The sequence below is a fragment of the Aythya marila genome (genome assembly GCF_965140915.1).
Source record: "Aythya marila genome assembly, chromosome: 11".
Taxonomy (NCBI): Eukaryota; Metazoa; Chordata; class Aves; order Anseriformes; family Anatidae; genus Aythya; species Aythya marila.
In genome coordinates, this window is record NC_139052.1 from 21,221,398 (window position 1) to 21,246,140 (window position 24,743).

Below are 24,743 nucleotides of genomic sequence, written 5' to 3' on the forward strand. Positions count from 1 at the left end.
GTTTTACAAGATATTCACTGGAAGGTGCATTACACATTGAAAATCGGGTTCAAAGCAAGACCATCTTAAAAGAACCAGCTGTAACAATTTCAGGCCATAAACCACTTATGTTCTTTTCTTGGCCTCCAGTATCCTGAGCTGTTAAAAAAGCATAAACACCGCTTATTTCCCTTCGTTTTTAAAGGCTGAAAACTGACATGAGAAATGTCTTGCTTTACAGAAAACCAAGTCTTCAATGAAGTCTGATATCAGCTAAAACTCATAAAAACAGTAACTAGAGCATAAATATTTAATATAAATCTTTATGATTGTATATACTAGAAATGATGGCAAAAGAAACACAAATTTGTAGAACATTGGTTCTCTTCCAATTGTATTTTACAAGATTCAGCCTATCAGTACAATGACATTTTTGCAAGTATCAAAAAAATAAAGCAAAACAGTATTACATTACACGGTCAAGACAACCAAAATAGTGATGTGCTTAACAGAATCTATACAAGTTAATCTTTAGTCGGTCATCCTTGCTTGCTTACAAACAAAAAAGTTGCTGTCATTTTTTTTTTTTACATTTTTATTTTTTTTTACAAAATTATGACCACTAACTAAGAAAATGATGCATCTATGCTACTTCTCACCAGCCATTTATCAGCTTGTTTAGGATTTTATTTAAGCATCAAGAATCTATGACGCAGAGCTGAAATCACATGGTTTTGGTGTAATCAAATCTTTGAGAGTAGTTCTTTAACGTCTTAAGAACTTTGTTCTTCAGCTGAATGACTTTAATGTGACAATTACATTTCCAGAAAAAGCGTCTTCCCATGAACCTTCCTTTTTAGCTTCCACTCCACAGCAGCTTTAACTGATCTTCGTTACTCCAGCATGCTGTCTGCAGCAGGAGCAGCTCCCTGCACAGCCGCGTGCCCCAGGGCAGGCAGAAGGAAGCGGGTAACACGGTAACTCGTTACCAGGGGAGAGGAGAGGGAAGAGGGAAAAGCCTCCCAGAGCCAGCTCAGCCTGAGCTGTTGTGGAACTACACCCTGCTGCTGTAATTCTAGGCTTTCCTTTCAGTCTTCACATTTCAAATTCACACTATTCACAGAGCGGATTTTAAAGTCCCCTTTTAGGGACTCAGAAGTGAAACACCTTCGATGGATCAGTTCTCCCAGAAACAGGAATTTGTCCTCTAGAATCGGAAGACGTTTACCTCGTCTCAGGAGGTGAAGGCCATGAACGAGCCGTGCGCTGCTGTCTGACACTCATCGTATTGCCCAGGTGCCTGCGCCTATGATTTCTTTATTTCATCTTTGTCTCAGTCTTTGATAATGAGTTTAGAGAAGCTTAATGGAGCTGACTGATTGAATCAGCATGACTGCAGATCAGATCAGAGGTACCACCTGCCTGCTTTGCCACATAGATCCATACAAGTCTTTTCACCAGAAAAATACTGAATATTTAACTTGAAATTCTACTTACAGTGGAAGACTTAATACAATAGCGATTAGTTTCTCTTTGTACCTGTTAGAACAAACTTGTCAAACTGTGCTGATACCATACTAGTAAGTAGAGTTACATGGTGTGCTTTTTTTTTTTTTTTTATTAATTGGCAATATGTTGTGAACGTTTACTTTCTGGCCTTGACTTTCTGAAATGCATTACCTTATAATTTAGCAATCTGTACTAGATTAATCTCAACTATGTAAATATTAATTTTACATGGAAATGTTAGCTTTGTAAAGTTGTGCTCTCCAAGTCCTTCAGGTGGAACATAATGGGAGCACAGTGTGGGGAGGGGATGAAGAAGGCACAGAAAATTTTTCTAATTCCCCAAATTTAGGTGTACTCAGTGCTGATCCAGTTCTCGGCCAGAAGAGAGAGGAATGACAGCAAGGGACACCGAGTTCAGCAGCCACAATTCACTGTGATAGAAGCATCTCACCGCATACAGGGGCTTTCCTTAGTTTTAGTATCAATTGTGAAGTTATCAGCCTCATCCTCTACATTAATACACTGACAGGATGCAGTTGATTCAAGTTGCTTTTGACAAAGAATAAAAGGTATGATTTGCAGTGCAATGCTATGTGGAAGTCAGAACCAGAAGGAAAAAATAAAGGAACGTGGCTATTCCCTCAGCATACTAACAGTACTTTTGTGCTCCTGGACAGCTTTCCTCACCGAATGACCAAGCTCTGCTAGCGGCTGCTCGCAGGACCGCAGCTCTACGCTGCTGGTGGAAGATAGGTTTATGAGATTTCCACCCACTCCACCTATTTCCTCAGCCACTCATTCCTGGTCCCTCTCCTTATCAGGGCTCGATGCTTTTTCAGTTGTGCCAATCCAAGCAGCACCTAAATCAGATGTCTGGGGAGGGGAGCTGTGGCACGAGGACGCCTGCTTCTAACAGCGAGCGAGAGCAAACAGTTCTGCTGCCCATGGCTCGCTGCCTGCGCAAGGCATTCCAGCCAGCACTTCCTTCTATTCTCATTCAGCACAGCACTTGCATATCTGATTATTTTTAATAGCACATTTAAGTGCCTTGTTTAAAGAAGATATGCCTCCTTAGCATGCATTCGGTTGCTATAACTCTTGCTTTGGAGATGTTTGATCAGGTCTTGAAACATTCAGGCTTTCAGACACATTTCAATAACAATGAAAAAATATTTTCCTACAGAGATGGAACGTGCAATGAATCAAAGGTGGAAAAGAAGCCAACAATACCACGGTGAATGCTATTCTATCTATACAACAATTTAAGGAAATATATATATAAAAGAAATTGAACATATATTGTCAGTATAAGTATGAAATATTGTTTTGCTGTCAGAACTAAGAATGCTCAAACCTAGAACAGAATACATAGGGACGTGTAAAATTAACACACAATTGCCATGATCAATCCAAAGACCACAAATGAAATCATTAAAAACTTTGGAAATAGAACGTTGTGTTTTTTAAACATACATAAAATTTGAATAAATGATACAGCTACAAGATTAACTGCTTAGGTAGCACAGTTCTACATTCAAGACTCGAGTAATACACATAGCTGAGACTCCCCCGGTTATCCGTGTCAATTTTGGTATGCACAATTTGATCCAGACTAATGTTGGAGAAACAGGTAAGCCTTACCCTCAAGACTAACGAGATGAGAAAACCTGATGGAATATAACTTTGCTTCATGCAAAGACTGTTTATGCCAGAAGTGTTTGACATTTTTGGGAACTTAGATTTTGAAGAAGGTAGACTCATTCTGCAAAGAAAGTTCAGAATGATAAATACCAGACTTGCAGCACATTAAAATATTAATATTTAATATGTTTACTATGCAGTCTCTGTTATTGTTGTTGTGCATCTATGTAGAACTAAATCCTCCAATTTACATTTTGATTTCCCTCACTGATCTGATAATCACAACACAGATACAGCTGTAAAGTGCAATGTATGCTTTGGTTTCCTTAACTAAAGAAAGCACTTTCATAATGGTTTTAGCCAAAGATAGGACGCACATGTTTAAGGACAGTATTTGAACAGATGATAATCTCTTTTTACAGTCAGAGAAAAGCTATGAACTACTTAACAAAAATGGTTTCATTCTGGTAGACTAGTGAATTTTAAAGCAGTCCTATTATGTAAATTACTCTAAGAAATTTGGAAGAATTCCACATTAAACAAGGATTCACTGTTAAACTAATTAAAAATCTCAGATTCAGATTTACATTTTAACAAACAACTAAAAAATTGTTGGCAAACCATGTAGCAATTCAAATACAAGCTGACCATTTTCAAAATCTATAAATATTTCCAGAACCATCTTATCAACATAAAAACAGGAAGGAACGGGGATGGTTACAGGGTTCACACGTCTGCGCAAAAGCATATATAAAGGTAATGTTATGTACATTTTATTTCAATAAAGACATAAGACAAACAGCGTAAAGATGCCCAGATGCCCTAAAGATAAATACATTTAAAAGATTCTCATTAAAATGAATCTGTAGTATTTCTTTCCTGCAAGCAAAATACCTTTCTTTAAATACAAAAAAAATCAGTATTCTGAATTGCAAATGTTTTCACTTTTTTTGCAGAAAATCTGCCATGATGTTTTTTTTTTCTTTTTTTAATGAATAAGGATTTTCCACAAAACAGGCTTGCTCTACATGCTAATTTTTTAAACAGTTCAGTGACACAATGTGCTAGCTACATACACAACAGATAATATAGTAAGAAAACACTCAACCTGATGAAAAGTTAAAATCTTCATTAATACACTGGAAAAAGTTGACATAACTCATGCCTTTTAAAATCAAAAATACAAAAATTAAATGTTTTCCTAAAAAGATTTTCCTTATTTTAAGGACTCATTTGAAAATGAAGCTGCATGTAATTTGTACAATAAAATTGTACAAGTAAACAGGTAATATACATAAAAAATTAATTGACATACTTCTCAATTATCAGTTGTCCACCTTTAATTTCCAATACTGTACTTTCTTAACAAGCATACAAAATATCAAACTTCTCTTTAGAAAAAGTGCCGTTCTGTGACATCTTTTACACAAAAACAGTCTGAGCCTATGGCATGTTAATGCAGTCGAGAGGCAAAGCATCCTAACTTTTACAAATTATACCTTCCATAAAAAGCCTCCTGAAAAGGAGATTACACACCATTATAAAAATATCAACCTCTTGTAGTAGCTGCATTAGAGAACCAAGGCTTGAAGACTATTTCCATATAGCATAGAAAACCACTATGATAGCAGACTGACTGCATTGGTGGCATGGGAGTGTTCTGTACCACAGGATTATGCATAGTTACTGGTAGGTACCCTCGCTGTCACACAGTTTAAAACTGATTGTAACGAAGAGCAGTGTAACAGAGGTACCAGCAGCCCATGCAAAACATCTCAAAATACTGAGCCACTGTGCAGAATACTTCATTCCTGGAGGAAACAGAAGGCAGCAGTAATTGAATTGCATCAAACCTAACAGGTGACCAAACTAATTCTCCTTTAAGGATTTGCATGCACAGTATAGTCTGAGGTATTCCTTGTCCATCAGTTGTTTGTGCCACTGCAAGATATCGTCTGTCCAGAGTACATGCCATCACAATGGTTTAAAATATTCTGAATATTAGTAATTCTTATATTCTTCTTATCTAGCCAGTCTCTTGATTTTTGAAAAGATTTCAACTACAGTAGAATATTACAGAAACAAAATATAAATGCAGGGTTTTTCTTTCTAAATGAAACTTACATGGGCTAAAACTAGAGAATATTTTTAAACAAATATACAGTATGCAGGCAGACGAAGCAGGAAAACGGCCATCCAACTGTATAATAAAAAACTAAGAAAATTTGGCTATTTCCAGAAAAACTATGAAGCGCCTCAACTAAAAGGAATGCATAATGAAATTCTAATCTAATACAGGTCAAAAGTGTAAAAAGGTTATAAACCTTAACAGGAAAAATAAAACAACTTTTACTGGCCATTCCTGTTGAAATGAGAATCTTAAAGTAACAGAAAAGTGGCTACAAACCCACTTAGAGCACCGAACAGAGAGAAAATAAGAGTCCATTTTCAATCTCTGTTATATCATAAAATCCTGTGTTTCTACAGGTCAAACTGCTGGTGGCAGAAACAGAATTCTTTATAAACTGCAGATGTCCTGTACATAAAAAAATTCGTCGGAGTTGCACTAGTTCTAAAGACTTTTCTGTTCTAGCCTACCTACTGTGTTGTACTGTATTGTACTGTATGTATTCAATCTCAGATATATAAAGTCTCTTTCTGTAACCCTTGATTATTGTTGGGCACCAAAGATAAGAAAAGCAAGACGGGGTACAAAAATGCAAAATTTCAACAGTAATGGCAATGTTTTGTTTTAGTCCAAAAGGGTCCTGCATTTTCTCCCCCTTCAGTAAGTAGACAAAAGGCTTTAATCTGGGGGTAGCAAGTCATGCAAGCGAAATCTGTCTCTGATGTGAGGTCGGACATCTTCATTCTGTAGGCAAAAAGAAGCACAGGTTTTAGAAGAACAAACACATCTATAAATTGGATTTCAATAAGGGCAAATTTCTAATACCAGTATATTAATGTGACAAAACAGAAGCTATATTTGTAATTACAATGATCTTATAAAAACGATTATATTACATTCACAACAGTTTTTGAATAAGATTATTTCTATTTTAAGAATAAAGGCACACAACACGGCCAACAGAAGGCTGTACTTAACCTAAATTTTTAAGATTCTCAATTTCATTATAATTGATGTCACAATTCTCCAGGTTTTCATTAAAAGCACAGCTAGAAATGATGGCATTCTGTCCTTTGCTATATAAATAAGTCCTTGTACAAACTTTGAATTACTGCCCAGAGAACGCTTTCCAAGAGACACATGACTTTTAGCAGTCAAAATCTCAGTGAATCAAAATCTGAAAGTGTGTGATGCTGCTTAAAAGAGCTAACTAATGTACTGGGTGGAGAGGGGGGAAGCCATATGAAGGAAAGACTTACCAGCTCTACAAGTTTCTCCAGAAATGGAATCAATTTTAGGAGTTCATTGTCATTTTTATCCATGAACCAGCTTTCTATAGGAATTCCATTTGAAAGCTAAAGTAAAAAAATCACCAACAAATGACTTGTATTTCATTTATCTAATAATACGATTTGTGAAATAGCATTTTGGGGAAAAATGTTTCCAAGATGGTGTTTATTAACATGTATTTTTCCTCTAAAGTTTGTATTAAAATTCACTTCTGAAATAACTCCTTCCTTTGCATAAATCATTGCAAAAATTTCCACATCAAAGCTGAAATAAACCTAGCTGTAGAAGAATCTGCTGAACTGAAAAGCATTGGTATTTTGAGAAAATTTTATGTTAAAACAACGCATGGATGGATACTAACCGTATCCTGGCTGTAGTTTGTGCAAATGAGGCTAAGTCAAACAGGTGGGGTTTTTTGGTTCTTTAATGTAGATGAGACAAATGAGACATTAGAGATCACTCTCTGAACTCCTGTATCTATATAATAGGACTAACTGGAATAGTTATATACTGAACTTCTGGAAAAATCTAAATCACGGAGTATAACTTTATAACATTTAAGTATAAATAATTTTCGCAGCTGTGTGTGTCAGTTCAACCAGTGATCTGTTCTTAATGATTTCACTAGCATTAAAAAACTAGGTCTGCAACGAAGTCCAAGGGACAGTCTTAGCAGACCTGGCGGCTTCTTTAGAAAAAATGAACAAGAAATAAAACTGACCGGTTATATAGTTTGTTCATAAAATAAGTCATTCAGTTTACACGTGAATGCCTCTTCACAAGAGAAAAGCAAGCAAACCAGAGCAATTTGTTAAAGTGTGTTTTATAAATTTAAATACAAAGTTAACTGCAAACAATGTAGTCTTAAATACTGTCATTTTTTTTTGCTATATTCCTTTGGGAAGTTTTTTGCCACGTCTAAGAAGTGTACTGATGGCAGCATACTTACCTGATAGGCAAAGGCTTGCGGTGAATTGTCAATTATGATCGTTTTTGAAAGATCTCTACCAAGAATGTTTAAATCCTTTATGTAATTTCCTTGTACACAAACACAATGCTCACGGAAAAGTCGATGCCTGTGATTAAATTAAAATACTAATTAATGAGAAAAATTGCAACATCAGATGGCATAAAGAGAAAGTTAACAATACCAAATGTTCGTTTTTTTCTCCTCTTCTGATCTACTTAGCTCATTTTTAAGAACCTGTTCCTTATTTTCCATTCTACTATGACCTTTTTACTGGTAAAGTTGCTAGCTAAGGTGATTTTATATTTATCTAGTTCTGCAGGCAATTGTTTGCATTTACACAGAGAAAGCTCAGCTCAGGTGTAACAAATATTTGTCAACAGGGTCTTGCTTTCTAACCATTTTTGCAGATAGATTGACAGAGGGACCCAAGATAATGAAATTATTTTGCAAGGCCCCAAAATCAGAGATTATGTCTGCACTGGAACCAATTTATTGAGTTTGTTCTTTTTATTTTGCTCCAGCTGCTACAGTACACAGCCTCCACATGCCACTGTTAGAAGAAATATTTTCCTTCCTATGCTCCCTCTGTTCACAATTAACCTATTTCAGTTTTTAGAGTCTGAAAAAAGCCTTGAGGTCAAAACATTCCATCAACTTCTTCCTACCCACTTCTCTTTTAATTTATTATAGAAGAAATACTTAGTAAACAGATGGAAGTGTAGAACAAGAGGACTCAAATAATAATAATAATAAAAAAAAACAGGAGTAAAACTGAAATTTCATAAAATATCGTGACTGTAATTCAAAAATAAGTTATAAACTAGACAGATTTCAAGTTTTACACAGCTGTATTACAATGCAGTTTCTTTAAAGCTGTTACATTTAAGTGAAGTTTTTAGAAGCTGTACAAAGTGTGCTTAATTTCATAAAGGGGTTGAGTTCCTAATGTTGCTATGGAAGAAAATAAGCTGATGCCTCAGCAGCAAATGAATTTATATATAGATTCTGAGTCACACGTGTGGAGTGCCTGACAAATCTACCTTTAGGCTAATGTCAAAACTCATCATGCCTTGATGTCAGGTTTTCAGTGGCACATGAATCACATCTAGATTCATATATCATATGAATTTCACAAAAAATCTGTAAATTTTTAGAACACAGCCAAGCAAGTATATTTTTCACACTCTTCCTGTTAACAACAAAATTAAAACTGTAGTCCTCAATCATAAATATTAGATACTTGGACACATACACACACGTTTTCTGTATGTGCAAATATCTTACTTGCTCATACATCCTGCTTGGCTGTGTGTGCAGGTAGGCTCAGATATTCCAATGGCTGTGCATTTCTAACTTCAAAAAGTCCAGTTTTGTTTGCTCATTCAAAATGCAGTAGCGAGTTAATTTACCAAACTAAAGTGATGCAGAGAAATGCCTTGGCAAAGACATTCTCGGTACAGAATTTACACAGTCCTGACTATAATCAAGTATAGTTGCTACTTTCCTCACTTGGGATACCCTATTGAGGATGAATCCCTGAGAAACCCCCCTCTTCAGTTTCAACTTTCCCACATAACAGTCCACCTTCCAGATGAGAATAACAGAAAGAATCTCATCCGAGACCTGATCTGTCTTAAGGCACTGTTCTTGAGGAAAGCTAATCTCTTCCAAACAAATCTATGTATTAACAGAAGAAATGAAAAAACGTAACAGCTTTACTACAAAACCCACAAATTATTTTGTGACTGAATAAGAAATAATGTTTATAAAGTTAACTATGTAAATCATTATTTATATATAATAAATCAAATACAAATAGCTTAAAAGTAGTCTGATGCTTGGAGCTTCCAGTAATCTGTTCATTTTCTTTATTCATTACATATATTCAAGAGCAGCTAAAACACATTTTTGATACCTAGGAGGTCATTTCCAGTGGGCAATTCTATTATGCTACAGAGAACGAGTGGCTACGTTTTTTGGCCAGAAGAGTGCAAAGTAAAGATGTCTGGGTTTATCTTATCACCAAGACAGTAATTCAGCCACTTCATTTTTCTCTCACCCTTAGACAAGCTGAGCATAAGCACAAAGAATCATTTGAGTAAGACACAGTGCAATAAAGAAAACATCAGAATCACTTTCTTCATATCTGTTAGGAAGTAAGTTTGTTTGCCTACAAGAGGTATAATCACATTTTTTTTATTTTTACCTGACCAGTTGCTTTTTAGGGTCTAGTATGTTCAGTAACTTGTCTGCGTACACCTTCTTAGAAGCAGTAAAAAGAATGATCTATGGATTAAATGGAAAAAATAATTATTTTAGATATTAATATGCAAATATAATTTAAAAATAAGATTCAAAAGATAACATCTAATTATTTTTACCTCATAAATCTGAGACATACGTTCCAGGAATTCTCGGAAGAATGGCCTTAACCGGACATAAACCTGAAGCAGAGATGCACTTTAGTAAAAGATTCAAAATATCGCAGCTATTGCCTGCATGGCTAAGTATCAGTTTGTAAAGATCAGGTCAAAATGAGCATTATGAATACAGTAATCATTAAATACTAACTTCCAACAGAATAATAACTTGATTAAAACAAAATTAAGTTAGCTTGAAGCCTAAGCAGCTATAAATTAAAGCATAATATGGTAAAATTAGGCTTAACAATTTTACTGGAGAACTTGATGCAATTAGAAATTATTTAAATTATATTATTTAAAAATAAATACAATAATTAAAAATAGACAATCTCTCAAGAAAAATGAAACCAGTTGCTTTGACTAAACGTTTTGAATCAGCTTTCACCAGCTGGGCAGCATCAGTTTGGTTACTAGACAATTTTATGCCAGCATATAAATAATCTTCCTAATAACTTTATTCCACTAAGAATTACACAGAGAATACGGGGGTGTCAGAAGTGACAAAAAAAAAAAAAAGGCTTAATCTATTTAATCTATTTCCAAAGCTCCATTAATTCACACACCACCAGCACAGAACTGCACACATATACAGATCATTTCCAGTAAAAAACACAGTAGACTCCAGAGAAGAGATACCAAGCTAGGGGGCTTCTGCATCTCTCTTGCCAATCTTGCTCAAAGTACAAGACCTGGGCTCCCACGAAGGCACCCATACAGATCTATAGCTCCCGTCCAAAGGCCCGCCAGCACAGCAGGTGTGAGGGCAGATGCTGAGCACTGCTCTGTTCCTGTGGTACTTGTGTTTGGAGGATGGCCCAGGGTGGTTTCTGGCACACATTTGGACTTGACCTTAACCAACAGTGAGGACATATTCTGAGGGGTGAAACGGTGGCCTTCTTCTCTGCTTACCTTTGTTTTTGATTCAAAGACTGCCCATGTACAGAATAACATTTTTTTTTTTTTTAGAAAAGGGAGCATACTGAACTTCTATCTAAACCAAGTTAATTTCAACTTTATCAATTTTTTAAGAGCCATTTGGGAATAGGCTTGAATTTACTTTCAAATCAACGTAAATCTCCACAAAGGATCTGTATTACTTTCACTGAATTACATCAAATTTATATGTAGACACAACCAAATGACCAAAAGGAAAGAAAAAGGGAATGGGTTAAGTAAATTTCACATCATTAGCACATGCTGTGATAGATCTTAGTCCTTTAAAAGAAGTATATATTTCTAAGCCAATGAAAATGTCATTATTTAGCATAAAATTGAGTGAGGCTTTTATTGCCTTTTTTTGAGTGACTTTTATTGAGCGACCAGGTACTACAGTAACACCTAATTTTTCATTATTTTCTATACTAGGAGCAGTAATCAAAATCCTGCAACCTCATCACATCTGGTACCAGCACCCCTGCTTCTAGCACACACAGACACATCCACGGACTGTGCAGGCAAGGCCTGCTTCCCTCCTCACTCTGCGTAACTCACCTTGTGAGGCAGTAAGTAACCTGGCTATCGGGAATGCTTTGGAGAGACCACAGCCTGCACTTGATGGGTTTTTGGACTCCATTTAGCCAAGATGGTACTTACTGAGAAGCCAACTTCCTAAATACAGAGCTGACAGGCGTGACTTCACGCCATATGTCTCCTGACGGCACTAAAATCTCTGCGAAAATGACTTATCGCTTAGCCATAATAAAGCGGTGAGGTCTTGCTCAAAGGCTAGATAAGGTATTTATCTTACCACAAAGACAAATGTAATGAATTAACGTGGAGCCTTGTGGTGACCCAATGCTCAATAACACTCAACTTGTCTGTGCTTGTAAATTCAGTGCAAATTGTTCTTTCTACATACAGCAAGCATATAGCACAGCCAGCATCCTCTTTAGTTGTAACCTTGAGTTTAAGGCAAAGTAAGTTTTTCTTTGCAAATGCAAAGGGATTATTCTGCTCATGTGAAGCCAGTTCTCTGTTACGGAAGAAACACAGATGTCATTTCAGAAAGTCTCTTAAACATCTCTTCTACAAACTCTCCCGGCAACCAAAGCACTAAACTAAGGTATCTGTTGGTATTTCAGTTGCTAATATAAAAACATTTGGTATACAATTTATTGTGTGGTGGCTGCTTGTTGTTGTTGTTTTTTAAGGCTGGATTGAATTAAATTGGTCACAACAGCCAGCTAAACGATTTTAAAAATAATTCAATTGTATCAGAGAAAAGTTGTGGTTGCTCGGGTTCCTCACTTGTGCATGCTTTTTCAGTTTGTTTAGTCTGTGGGTAATTGCAGCATCTTTGTAACGTGTTCTATTTTAGATTACTGACATGTATTTATATGCGTGTATCTATCTAAATATAATATGTCTTAATATTTAGGAAGTTTATATATAAAAGCAAAAAAGAAGTCCAGGGAAAAATAACTTCTTTTTAGAGTATGTATTTCTAATTACAACTTATAAACACACACACATAGATAATGATACCGATGGCAGATTCACTGGACTGTTTTTAGTGTTCTGTGGCACTCTGGCACAGCACAAGGCAATGGCATCACTACACCCAGCTAGGATGAGCTGATGCAGAACTCCAGGTAGCCAGAGTAGAACAATTGAGTAACCAAAGTAGAACAAAACACATCCAACATTTTCCATTTTCTCCCTCTCCCTTTGCATCTTCCCCACATCTTCCCCCTTTTCTTCTTCACTGTTATGCCAACGCTGCACATCCCCTTTCCTTCTCCAGTCCAAAATTCACCATAATTCTGGCAAATAAACACCTTGTCTCTTTCCATCTTCAGCCTTATTTAACTTTTCCTATTTTTTCTGCCTGACTCCCCTGTGCACACATCTAATTTCCCTCCATTTCTGATTCCTGCTCTCTGAGGAGTAGACCTACCATGAAATCTAAGTTTCAAAAATACGTATAGAAGCCTAGTAATATTTTTCACCCTTTTTAATGACTGAACGTTTGTGTGTCCACTGAGATGCATGATATCACCTACTTGAATGTGACTCACAGGCATAAATGCATAACATATATGAAAAGCGTCCTCAAAGTTTTTTGTTTGTTTGTTTTCCAAAATGATCATCACATCCCGTTATTTCAATGGCAACAAAAGTGACTCAAGGTGAGGACCGTCCCAAAACCAGACAGCTCTGCCTGAACTGTGGCTGGCTACGGCTCTTCAAGGGGCAAAGTATGACTCCAGAGGTTCTCCTGAGCTAGAAAAGTCTTCCTGACCTAAGACCGGATTTCTTTGTGGGTGCTGCCCATGACACACTGAAGGTTTTCAGATCCAAAGCTTGATGGCTCTGCTGTTATTTCAGAGAAAGAGTGGAGTTCATTAGAAAGGAGAGCCAGAACTCAAAAGCATTGTGTGCCTCATTCCACTGCAGTAACAAAGTAAAGCACCTAGGTAGTTTTGGCGACAGTAAGATGGGATATACGTAACACCACAGTCAGTAACCTCCAACTGACCTATGTAGCTCCAGAACATCTTTCAAGGATCAAAGATCAAAGTGAATTATTCTCTGAAAGATCAGTAAAGATATATTTCAGCTGAAGAACTGAGTGAAAACATCTGCCTTTTGTTGAAAGCCTGCTAGTGCATGGAAGGCACCCTCTGAACAAACAGCGGGAGGGAATCTCACCCACCCAAAACAAAATACAGTGAAAACCTCTCTACCACAGGAAAAAAAATCTTAATAAGATAAGCCACTTAATGTAAAGTGCTACAACAATACAAACAGTATAAAATCTAAGTCTAGAGTTGAAGAGCCAAATGTTTATTTTTATAGTCAGCTGTAAGACAGTGTTTAACAGACACAGCATTTAAGAAAACTTCAGCTTTGCAAACATTGTATTTTTACCAAGCCCAAAACTTAAACACTGGTATAACTTAGAGATTTTTCAACAAAGGAAACATTAACAAACAAATTCATCGTCTCAAAAGCCTGAAGTAAGCACAACGATATCCATTTTAGAGATTTATTTTTTCTTTTTAAGCAGAAATCAGTGACTTCAAGTGATTCATCCAAAGGTTTAAAAAACCCTGTATGCCGGTGCTGGAATTGCATAGTAATTTTTAAATTCGCAGAACACTGCTCTATACTCATATACTACGTTTTCTGCACGCCTCATGGTAAATTGTAAGAAATATTAACAACAACTTCCTTATTTTTTTAGAAACTTTTCTAAAAAATAGTCCACCACCTACAATCACTGAAACAAACAGCAAAAGAGCTGAGTTCCTGGACCTGAAACTTGTTGCTTGGCTCCCAGACCTATGGAGTTTAGATACATCTTCTACCAGGCCCTCCAAAACCTAAGACAAACTGATTTTTACTGTTGTACTCGTAAACTTGTACTGCTTTACTGGTTTTTTACACCCTACAGTAGCCAGTTCTGGAGCTCCTTTTTGAGGAAGTACCTGGTTTAACATCACACTGCTACTGCAAGAGCACTGATGCCTTTGGATGGGCAAGGAAACTGAAACGCTACGAACTCGGGTTCATGTTTGCAATGTTAGTCAGTCTTATTTTTCTCTCAGTAAGACATTCAGTTGGAAAATGAGCACAGAACTAAGTTTTACTCTTAAAAAACAGTTAATAGATAAATAACTGTCTTTCTGGAAAACCTACATGAAGGCAGTAGACGTTTTGATACTAATGGAAAGAATCTTCAGAAATGTATCTTTCACATCGGGTATTGTTTTCATCTGATTTATATATAGTAACTTGCTGACTTCTACTTTGCTCAGACAGCTTAGTGTCTGCTTCTCTGTTACTGGCTGGAAGGACTTCCAAAATGAAACACGGAGATACAAAATTAATATGGTACTATACCCAAGATGATTGTAAGCAAAAGAAACACATTGTAAAAGCTGATAAATAGCTAACTGTTGACTAAAAACCTAAATGTAACATCAACTAATTCCTACTTTTATTTTAGGATGATTATTCGTCTTTTTGTGTACTATACCCTATTTAATTGTATCTTTAAAATGTCTTGCTTATTACCTGTTGCCTAGTAAGAGGTGAGTAATTTGTGAGTTGTCTAGTGTGACATAAAACCAGATGAACAGAATGTAACGATCAGGAGAGCGTGCTCACAGACAGCGTCCAACTTTCTCAAACCTACAGAAAGCTATTGCTCCTTGGCTATTGCAGGCTAGACTCTACAGAGAGCTAAGACAAAACTTATCTAGGACCCACTTAGTAATTTTACTGTATCAAGGGCTACACCGGCATGTGCACAATGCTGTTAAATAAGGATTTAGAAATACTGTAACTCACTCTTTCCATTGACTTCAATTTCCTAAAGGCAAAATTCTGGTTAAAGCTCAGCTACTCTCATTTAGGCATACAATCACTAAAAGGACGACAGTTTACACAGAAAATCCTCAACATCATACTGAGATCCCTTAAGAGAAGGAAGGAAAAAAATGAAGCTTTAGTCTTCCTAATGCTGTTAGAAATGTCAAGAACGTCCAAAGAATTAATTCTAAGGCTCTTTCCAAGTTCAGCCTGGAGGAAACTGAGCATGGCCATCACCAAATAAGAGATAAGAAACCCAAGTTTAAAAATTATTTCAGCTTTTCAGATTCCAAGGGCTTTTATATGCAACAGTGAAGAAAAACATTTTTAAAATCAGGAAAAATACCTGGACAAGTGTCCTTTTAAGGTGCCTGATGACTGGCTCATTCTCCAAAGATACTACAGTGGGATCCAATATCGTGCGAACTACATGGTGGGGAAGCTGTTGCTACTCCCAGGTACATCACACAAAAGGACCTGAGAACAACAGCCTGGGTCAGTGCAGCATCTTTTGGTAGTTGCTGGAAGAGAGTTCCTTCTTCCCATGCTTGTTCTTCAGTGGTACGTCAATGTAAATCACATACAACTAACAGTACCTCCTAAAGCAGAACAAAAAACTAAATCTAGCAGTCTCCACAAGACAATCAAAATCACTCCAAGCACCAAGCAGACTCTCTGGGAGTAAAGAGGTAGAACTGGCACTGGTGGAGGGTACAGCAAGACTAATGATCTAGACAGAAGCTAGTTAACAGCAGGCTCAGAAGATGTCTTCTGTACAGAAAGAAATGATCAACCAATGTGAATTGGTTTTCCATATGAAGGGAAGAAAGTTAACAGTCCATGAGAAGCTGCACTCGGAAATAATACTGGCTAAACTTTCAGTGTTCCTGCCTCCACCTGCTGGCAAGGAGAAATGCTGCTGCTGAAGATTGCTGCTACGAAGATCATTTACACTTTCTTAGCAATGAACGTTTACAGTTTGAATCAGTGTCCAACATTACCACATTGTGGCAACAAACAGTGCTCCACAGTATTTCTAATGCAGGATAATCCACCTTGCAGTTTATAACCCAGATAGTTGTTAAATGCCAGGCAGTTATTTATCTCTTTAGACAAGATCATAACAAATATAAATGGGAAGAATTCATATGTTAAACAAAATAAAAAGGTACATATTCTTCTATGCATGCTAATTACCTGGTAAATGACATCTTGAAAAAGAACTGGAAAAGTGAGTGCAGCATCTTCTAATTCATTTAGACTACAGTGCACTAACGTTTCATCCTATTAAAAATTAAAAGATGGTATAAAAGTAAGAAAAAAACGTGTAAAGATTTCTGAAAAGAGAAGTAGTTGTCTAGATTTTTATGTTCCTTTTAAGGTGGGTTTATTTAGTCTGGAAAACTTAGTTTTGTGCAAGCACTGTCAAAATTGAATACAAGCTTTAGGAATGAATTTTACATTTTACTATTATTGCAGTTTTTGAAAAATTTCAATTAGAATTGTGTTCTAGTGGCATAATTGTAAGAAGACATTTTAATTTTGTAGGCTATACTGTCATTCAACTCAAATCTGCATCTATCAATCTGAATCATCTATCCATTTTATATGACCAGAGTACCCACCAACTGATATCACTCATGGTAAAACAACGTTCCTGACATCATTAGCAGTGTCTGAAACTACTTTCAGAACAGAGTGACTTGATGAAATTATTCTAAACACAAATACATTTTCTATGAATATTTAAGAAAGTGGATTTGTGGCCTCTTTGAAGAATAATGCTATAAGAATTAAAAGATTCATTCCTGGTCAATTTTGATGCAAGACATATGAAGCTAAATTTTCCTACTTGGTACATCTTGTTTTTCTCCACTGGTTCTGGAAAGCTTTATGGGGACAGATAATTCTTTGTTCAAGATGATAAAAAAATTAATACTTTTTGGGGGAAACAATGTTAAGAATTCAACAAATACAGCAAGTATTCTATTCTTGCCACTATTAAATTTACTTTTATGCAGACCATCTTTAAATAAAAGTATTAGGAAAATTGTGTAACCTTCAGCAAGGTATTTTTATTTAGAGCACACAGTACTAATTTCAGCAACAGACAAAACAAATCAAATGCTACACAGCTCTCCCCCTGATTTTGCTATTTATTTATAAAGGTACTTACCAAGTCTAGAACTAATGAGAATTCTGGTGTGCTTCTTGTTTTCAGTGGAAGAGCTGGCTTCCTGTTAAGTTGTTCTTCTGTTAATGGCGGAACATGTTTGATGAAATAGTATCTGAAAAAAATATATCAGATTTTGTTTTAGAAATGTGTATGCATTATGCGACTGGCAATGTTGTAGCTCAACTAAATATTTAAAAATGCATATTGTGTGTAAAGCCACACAAGAAATAAATAATTTAAACTGAAAAACAAACACTTCAACATACACTTGTTTTTTTTAAGTTAAGAGATTTTTGAATTCATTACCGTAATATAAAAAACACAGCAACTCAAATAACAATTCCTTAATCCAATACCCAACATGATCAATTCATGTTTTAAGTACAGATATTACCACTTACGGATCAAAGACTTCCCAGTCTTCTTCATAGGTGGCTTCTGCATGAGCTGATGAGTAGCCACTGTCTGGAGATACTGGTGCTACAATTCAATGAAAATAACCAAAACAAAAATAAAACAAACAAAACAAAACAACAACAATAAATAAATAAAACAACACAAAAGCTAGTCTTATTAGTGCAGTTTTTAAAAGTGTAAATTTGCATTTTATACATGAGTGCCTTAAACAACAGTGAAAAAGAGCAGGAGTCTGCTAGTCCTCGTATTTCATCCGAAATACTCTGCATGCCTTCTCACAAATTTTCCTGAGGGCTCAACGTCACGTCATCCCACAGAACTTCTTGATCTGGCCAAATAAAAGTGCCCGTGTTACAGGGCAAGGCACCCATACAACCTTTGGTGATATGAACTACCTGTATGCATGTTCCAGACACTTGACCAGCTCCTACCCATCATTTGCTAGGGTATTTGTGTCAAAGGAGAAACACCTATGCATGTATGAGATTTTGATAACTAAAGAATTTGATGCAGGCCCTCCACAGAGGGTTGATTGTGAATTTTATAGATATGGAATATCCATATATATGGAACTTTTGTCCATAACTGTGTACGTTGAGTTTTTCCACAGAAAATGTGGAAAATTAATATAGGATATTTATGTTCTTATTCATCTCAATGTGTTATTTTAATATATGATAATAAAATGCCGCGAATTTCTCTTTTGTGATCAGCAAGTCTAGGGGATACATTTTTAATGTGTGTGTGTGTGTGGGGGGGGTAGTTTAAATAGTAATAAAAATGTCTTTATTCTTCAATGTCTGTTTTCATTTGAAGAAATGTTATGAAGTCAACTAAGTTACAATGGAAATAAATGAACCTTGCAAAAGCTGTGTCTTTGGTGCATAAAAAAGTTTTGCTTGTTGATAAAAAAAAAAATGGTACGAATACTGTTTGCATGTTTTAAGCAAACATGAAATATTAATTTATACAAAATGGGGGTGCTAGAATTTCCCTAGGAGTAGTAACTATCTACAGCTTTAGGACTCGAGTAGAAGGCAAGCACACATTTCTTACCTGTAAGTGGTGGCAGGTCACGATCATTTGTTTCCTCTACTTCTTCTAAACCATTGTTAACAGCAGATCTGACCTGCACTGCTTGGCTAGTATAAGCTGCTCCATTGGTTGACGTTGCAGTACTTGTAGTAATCTCATCTACCTGTTCCATATCAAGCTGTTTGACTATTTCTTCAGCTTCAACAGCTTGTCCTGGAGAATCTGATCCTGACGTTCCTGAATTAAGATTTCAGTACACTAATAGTCATTACCTGTTAGGTACCTCAGCTTAAAGAATACTGACAGTCATCACTAAACACCAAAAAATATGTTACAGAATAACCAAGAGAGGCTGTGTCTGATTCATGTTACAAAAATAAGAACCAAAAGTAGAATGAAAAACATCCTTCTGTTTGGGACAAGGATCTTAATACCAGTATTTATTTTACTGTTTCAATAAAAGGTACACTGCTAGATACTTACACCTAAGAAAGAAACTTTCTACTGCATATAAGCTTATTGCTTCTTTTAACAATGATCAACCCTTCTAAGAATTGTGAAGGAGGCCTTTTATCTGGTTGCAGTAACCTGTGGTTTGTAAATCAGAATGAAAAGTGTACCGCCACTCAAAGCAACATTTTCTTATAATCAAAAATCTATCACTTAGCTTTAACACTATTGGCTTTTAAAATAATGCTTACCATTTTTATTTGCTGGTGAAAAAAAATTGAAGACAGGAGAAAATATGGTCCCCAGTAACGTAGTTCGTGGGGGACTGCCAGTGGTAGGATTATCTTCTAATTTCCCATTTTGCTTTACATGTTGGTTTGTCATTTCGTAACTTCCAGCTTCTGTAAAAGAAAAGTTATGAACTATAATACATGCTTCTGTTTTTCACAGTACACCCTCTCTTTTATTGTTATTATCTTCACTATAGGAAAGATCCCTCCTGCTCCCTGACTTTCCTTAATTGGCAAAAGCAATCAGCCTAAATAGTTCCTTAAAAAAATAAAAACAGGTAGCAATTTAGCAACAACATAAAAATTAAATACCAATTTTCAACACCATCTTAAGCTTAAGAATTTCAAATTAGGAAGCAATAATTGCTTATAAGAAATATGCTATAGATTAACAGATAACAGAAGTTTTAATCCTCTAAATGTGCTTGATGACAGAAGGCAGACTACGAAGCTGCACACCCTTCACAACAAATAGATGTCAGTGTCAGTGGGGCTCCACTAGATGGAAACAGGAGAAAGTGTCAGTGGAACTCCAGTGGCTGAATCTCTAAACTTCACAAGATCAAGTCCATGCTTCACTATACTCCCCATATACGTACATGTATACACACAAACACACACACAAAAACAATTAGGAAGTAAAATAATTCTTAGTTGTTATGACAGATAACAAAGAACAGAGAATTAAGTAAATCTTAGTTATTACAACAACATACCACATAACAATTAAAGGTTTTCTATAAATGTGCATCTAAAGCGTATCCTAAAACTAAAAACTGCTATCTCATGGGTGAGATCCAAGACATAATTCTGAGACTGAAATGAAAGAAGTTATTTACTTTACAGTAACAAGTCTTTGAGCTGTCTGTCCATATGGAAGTAAGCAAATGTATTTTGTGCACATGAGCTGAGAACCTTTTTGTCAGCTGAGCCTGATGGAGCTGCACCAGTACTTCACACTTCCCGTCGCTTTTACATAAAACGTAGGGTGTGCCAGCTGCAACTCAGTGCTTTCACTAATACCGAGTGTCTTCACTAAGAACTTGGTATTGCTGTAACAGTAAAATGAGTTCAGTGTGCTCTACGTGCATCCCTCAGACAACTTTATTCAGGTAAATGGTTCCCTTTCATCTTTAAGCATTGTCTGCATGCATCACACTCAAAGTCAGTGCATACCTATTATCTCTCCAGGACACAAAAAAACTAATTAACAGTAGCAAATACTCCTAAAATGATCCTACACAGACATCTGACAACAACCAAACAGGTAATTCTCTCACAATGTAAACCTTCCATCGCTGAAATCCCTCATTTGGAGCTCCATCCTGTACTTAGCTACTGATTTTGAAAACCTTGTTGGAATATGAAATCTTTCAGACCTCTGCCTTGCTGACAAACTTGGCAGAAATCAGACAACGGATTCTAAAGTTATTGGGAGAAAGAAGGAACACTGACAGGCAGCACAAACACATGAAGTCTCATTTCCTTAGGAAAAGGAGTCTAAAAATGTGTTTTTTAAGTCAGATCTGGAACCACAGCTGACGCTTTAAATTTCATGGAATATTTTATCTAAAAGGATGCATCTCTGTGTGACATTATTAGAGATACTGAAAAAAGAATTATTTTCACAATGAGGTGGTCAAACATTGGAACAGGGGCCCACAGAGACTGTAGAATCTCCATCCTTTGAGATATTCAGAACTTGACTGGACAAGGCTCCGAGCAGCTTGATCCAACTTCAAACGTCAGATTTCTCTTCAAGCTGGATTCACCTTGCTGGGAGAGGAAAAGGAGGACTGCCCTGATGGCTTATAGAGGTCCCTGACAACCTAATTTCTTCCATGATTCTATGTCAGAAACCTTGTTGGAATATATGTTTGACAAATGTGCTATATGTTTGACAAGTGCTTTCAATATCTAAGGAACCCAGGTCAGTTCCACAAATGTCATGAACTGGGAAGTCCTATTTCACTTCTTGTGAGAAAATGGGAGAAGAACTAAATCAAATAATCATTATTGGCTCTTCTTTTCTTTTAGAAAAAAAAAAAAAATAGTTCCAAAATAGCTGGTCATTATCACATAATGAAATTGTTCTTACTAGGATAAAACATTCCTTCTCAGACACATCCATTGTAACTTGTGCTTGCAGTCCTGGAAATCTTATATCAGTACTATTAGTCCAGCCTTGCTAACACTGAAGTCAATCACAAAACTCTTAATAACCTTCACCTGGAGAAATGTCCTTTATTAGTTAACAGCTGGATGGCTACTGAATCACCAGTCAACTGTAATAACGTATGATTAGAATATTTACAAACCTCCATTCACTTGACTTTTCCGTCTTACTCGGGAGATCTGTTTATTAGGCTTTTCTCCTGTTTGAGGTGTGGATGTAATCAAGTTGTTATCTATATCGCGTTCAATTCTACTTCTTTTTGCAGGATTTTCTCTTTCTTCCTTAAAACAGAAAAGAGGGGAAAGAAAGATACTGAGTAGTGCCTTTTTTCTCCGCTGAATGCCACCAGAAAATGTTAGCTGTTAGGGAAAGTTCCACCAAAGGTCCATTTATTGTTCCACTTCCAGATGCAGGACATACAACATGGATCTGCCCAGCTGGAATTTTAAACTCATCCAAACTGACACAACCCAAGGTAAATAGCTAAGTACTGGGAAAGAAAGCTGTGCTTGGAATTTCTGTTGTAGAAAAACTGTCTTTAAATACTATTTTACCAGATAGTCAATTTGTAATTAGGTGCTGTGGCATTAAGGAAATGTAGAAATAAGACAACTAGAATGATGAGAAACTTCATTTCTCTGCTTGTTAAAATATACAGAAAGTAAACTGCATCATAATATCCAATATAAAATGTCCCACCATGATCCTTACATAAAGTGGCTTGCTAAATTGTTTCTAAGTATGTACTGTGGTAGTACTCAATTCATATCAGATAGTACATGGCAAAACTTAGCTGTTACAAGTATTATATGCAAGGGTTGTAACCCCATGATTCTTCTTACCTTTAAGAAAATTACTCTTCTCCTCTGTGGCAGTTACATGAATGGGAAAGAACTGATCGTTTTTGCATATTTTTTCTGAGCGTGTGTGTACGTGTAGCACAGATATTTAAGACAGGTTTCTTCCCATTTTGCCCCAAAGCACCTATTACATCTTAATAAAATGGCAATCTAAAATACAGCCATATACAGTACACTGAAATGTAAAACGTGAGACAAAGCAAAATAAATTGAATTAAATATTTAAAAAGAAAAGGCCACAAAGCATATTAAAGTAAATTAAAATTTCTACTTTAGACTTACAATATTACCTTTCTGGGAGCAGCAGTTTCACATCTTTAAAAAGAAAAAAGTTTGCATGCTCCAAAAAAAGGTAAATTGATCCTTTAGAAAAAGTAATTTAAGGGCCGTGCTAAGAGTACAGTACCTAAAAGAAATACTGGCAAACATGGAAATGCATGGACAGCCATATCAGAAGACAAAGTATGTGACCACCACTGATCCCCAAAGCTTCCTACTGGCAGTTTCTTCTTGACCAACAACCTTGGTGAGAACAATATCCAATTACTACGACGAGCAATTACTGGTAATGTATATACCATAAAATCCTATATGAGAGAAAACAGATGGCTCACTGATAAAAAGAACAGCAAGGCACCTTATCTTTCAGGTCATTCGTTCAAATTCAACATGGGAAAAAAAAGAGAGAAATTAATTAACTTCTAAAAGCTATGCATAAAATCCAAAAATGACTCGTGCTTTATGGAGAGCAAGTGCAGGAACATTACAGAAACCACAATGAAAACACAGAATCTGTCTCATAGTATCAGCAGAGACACAACAGATTCAGTAAATCTAGAAAACACTTTCCCTCTCCAGAACAGGAGCTATCGTGATGGTGTGGGAAAGCTCTCAGTGCTCTGCCCGTGTGGCAGCGGTCCTGAGAAAAAAGGACTTTGGGTTCCAGGATGGCCAGCCTCGTACCTCTGGGTGTTCTGCATTCATGTAAAAAGCCACAAACCAAACTGCAGAAATAATTTATTTTCCTGAAACAAAAAATAAAATTCTACCACTCCTAAAAATTCTTTGGCAAAAAAGGGGGAAAAGAGTGCAACGGACCAGACTGGAAGGAAAAAAAAAAACAAACAGCCAACAATAAACAAGCCCTGAAGCAATAATAAGCACGGATGTAATAAGAACATAAATCAGTAGACAAGAAGTGGTGTGACAATATCACAAACTACAAGGTCAGAGTTCAAGCAGTTCGTTAATAGAATTTAAAGATGAAATTACACACAAGGTTGCAATTCTCCTTGATTTATACAGTGGAAATCTTATTGCAGTATACTGTAGTACTTCCTGAATGCATACACACATCAGTTTTTCAGGTAGATCAGACTTGTCATTTTGTAAATAATAAATACTCTTTTGTATTCCCTAACTAGCCCCGACTTGCACATGGGCTCTGAGTTGGAAAAGACCTCAAGATCAGACCCATCACCATCCACATTCCTACAGCCACGTGTTAGGCTCTAGTTTCTCTACCTAAATAGCTATAATGGTTTTTCAGGTTCCGTTTGTTGAAGGAGTATTTCCGATAAGCCACCTTTACAATATCAGATGAGTTATGACTACCATCAAAATTGTAACAATAAACTAGCTATGAAGACATTTATTGCCACAAATCCGTACAATCGCTGTGGTGACTTAGATTTCAACGTACCCAGAAATGAACTACTATGCAAGTTGTACACATACACTATCTCACAGAGTTATAACGTTTCCATGGCAGCCACAAGACTACTTTGTTAAGTCATTAGCGCTTTGGAAGATAGCCCGGCAGTATCAATATCATGCCATGCTAATGCCACTGGAGCCACTCCAAGTCCTGCTACAGACACAGGAGAGGACATGAAAGGGAACAGAAGAAAAACGTGGACATTTTATATTTTAAAAAAACTGTCAAGAAAAAAAAAAGAAGAATGAAATGTAATTCAAAGATTTGGGAGAGAGAAGAGGGGAAGAGAGAAAGTTAACAAAACCTTAGGGAGAAAAAAAAAAAAAAAAGAAAAAACAGATATATTTCTCTTATCTTGAAATTCCT

General features: G+C 36.2%; 1 protein-coding gene across 1 annotated transcript in view; it reads right to left on the bottom strand.

Moving 5' to 3' along the window:
• Positions 1-351: 351 nt before the first annotated feature.
• The window catches only part of CTDSPL2 (CTD small phosphatase like 2), a 41,298-nt gene continuing 16,906 nt past the window's right edge, over positions 352-24,743 (bottom strand). The window contains exons 3-13 of the mRNA XM_082768719.1: positions 21,943-22,081; positions 19,586-19,735; positions 18,906-19,121; positions 17,834-17,912; positions 17,433-17,544; positions 16,454-16,540; positions 9,899-9,961; positions 9,724-9,803; positions 7,497-7,623; positions 6,517-6,612; positions 352-6,001 (exon numbers count right to left, since the gene is read on the bottom strand). Of these exons, the coding sequence (XP_082624845.1) occupies positions 5,936-6,001; positions 6,517-6,612; positions 7,497-7,623; positions 9,724-9,803; positions 9,899-9,961; positions 16,454-16,540; positions 17,433-17,544; positions 17,834-17,912; positions 18,906-19,121; positions 19,586-19,735; positions 21,943-22,081 (1,215 nt within the window). The 3' untranslated portion in view covers positions 352-5,935. The remainder of the gene's footprint in view (positions 6,002-6,516; positions 6,613-7,496; positions 7,624-9,723; positions 9,804-9,898; positions 9,962-16,453; positions 16,541-17,432; positions 17,545-17,833; positions 17,913-18,905; positions 19,122-19,585; positions 19,736-21,942; positions 22,082-24,743) is intronic.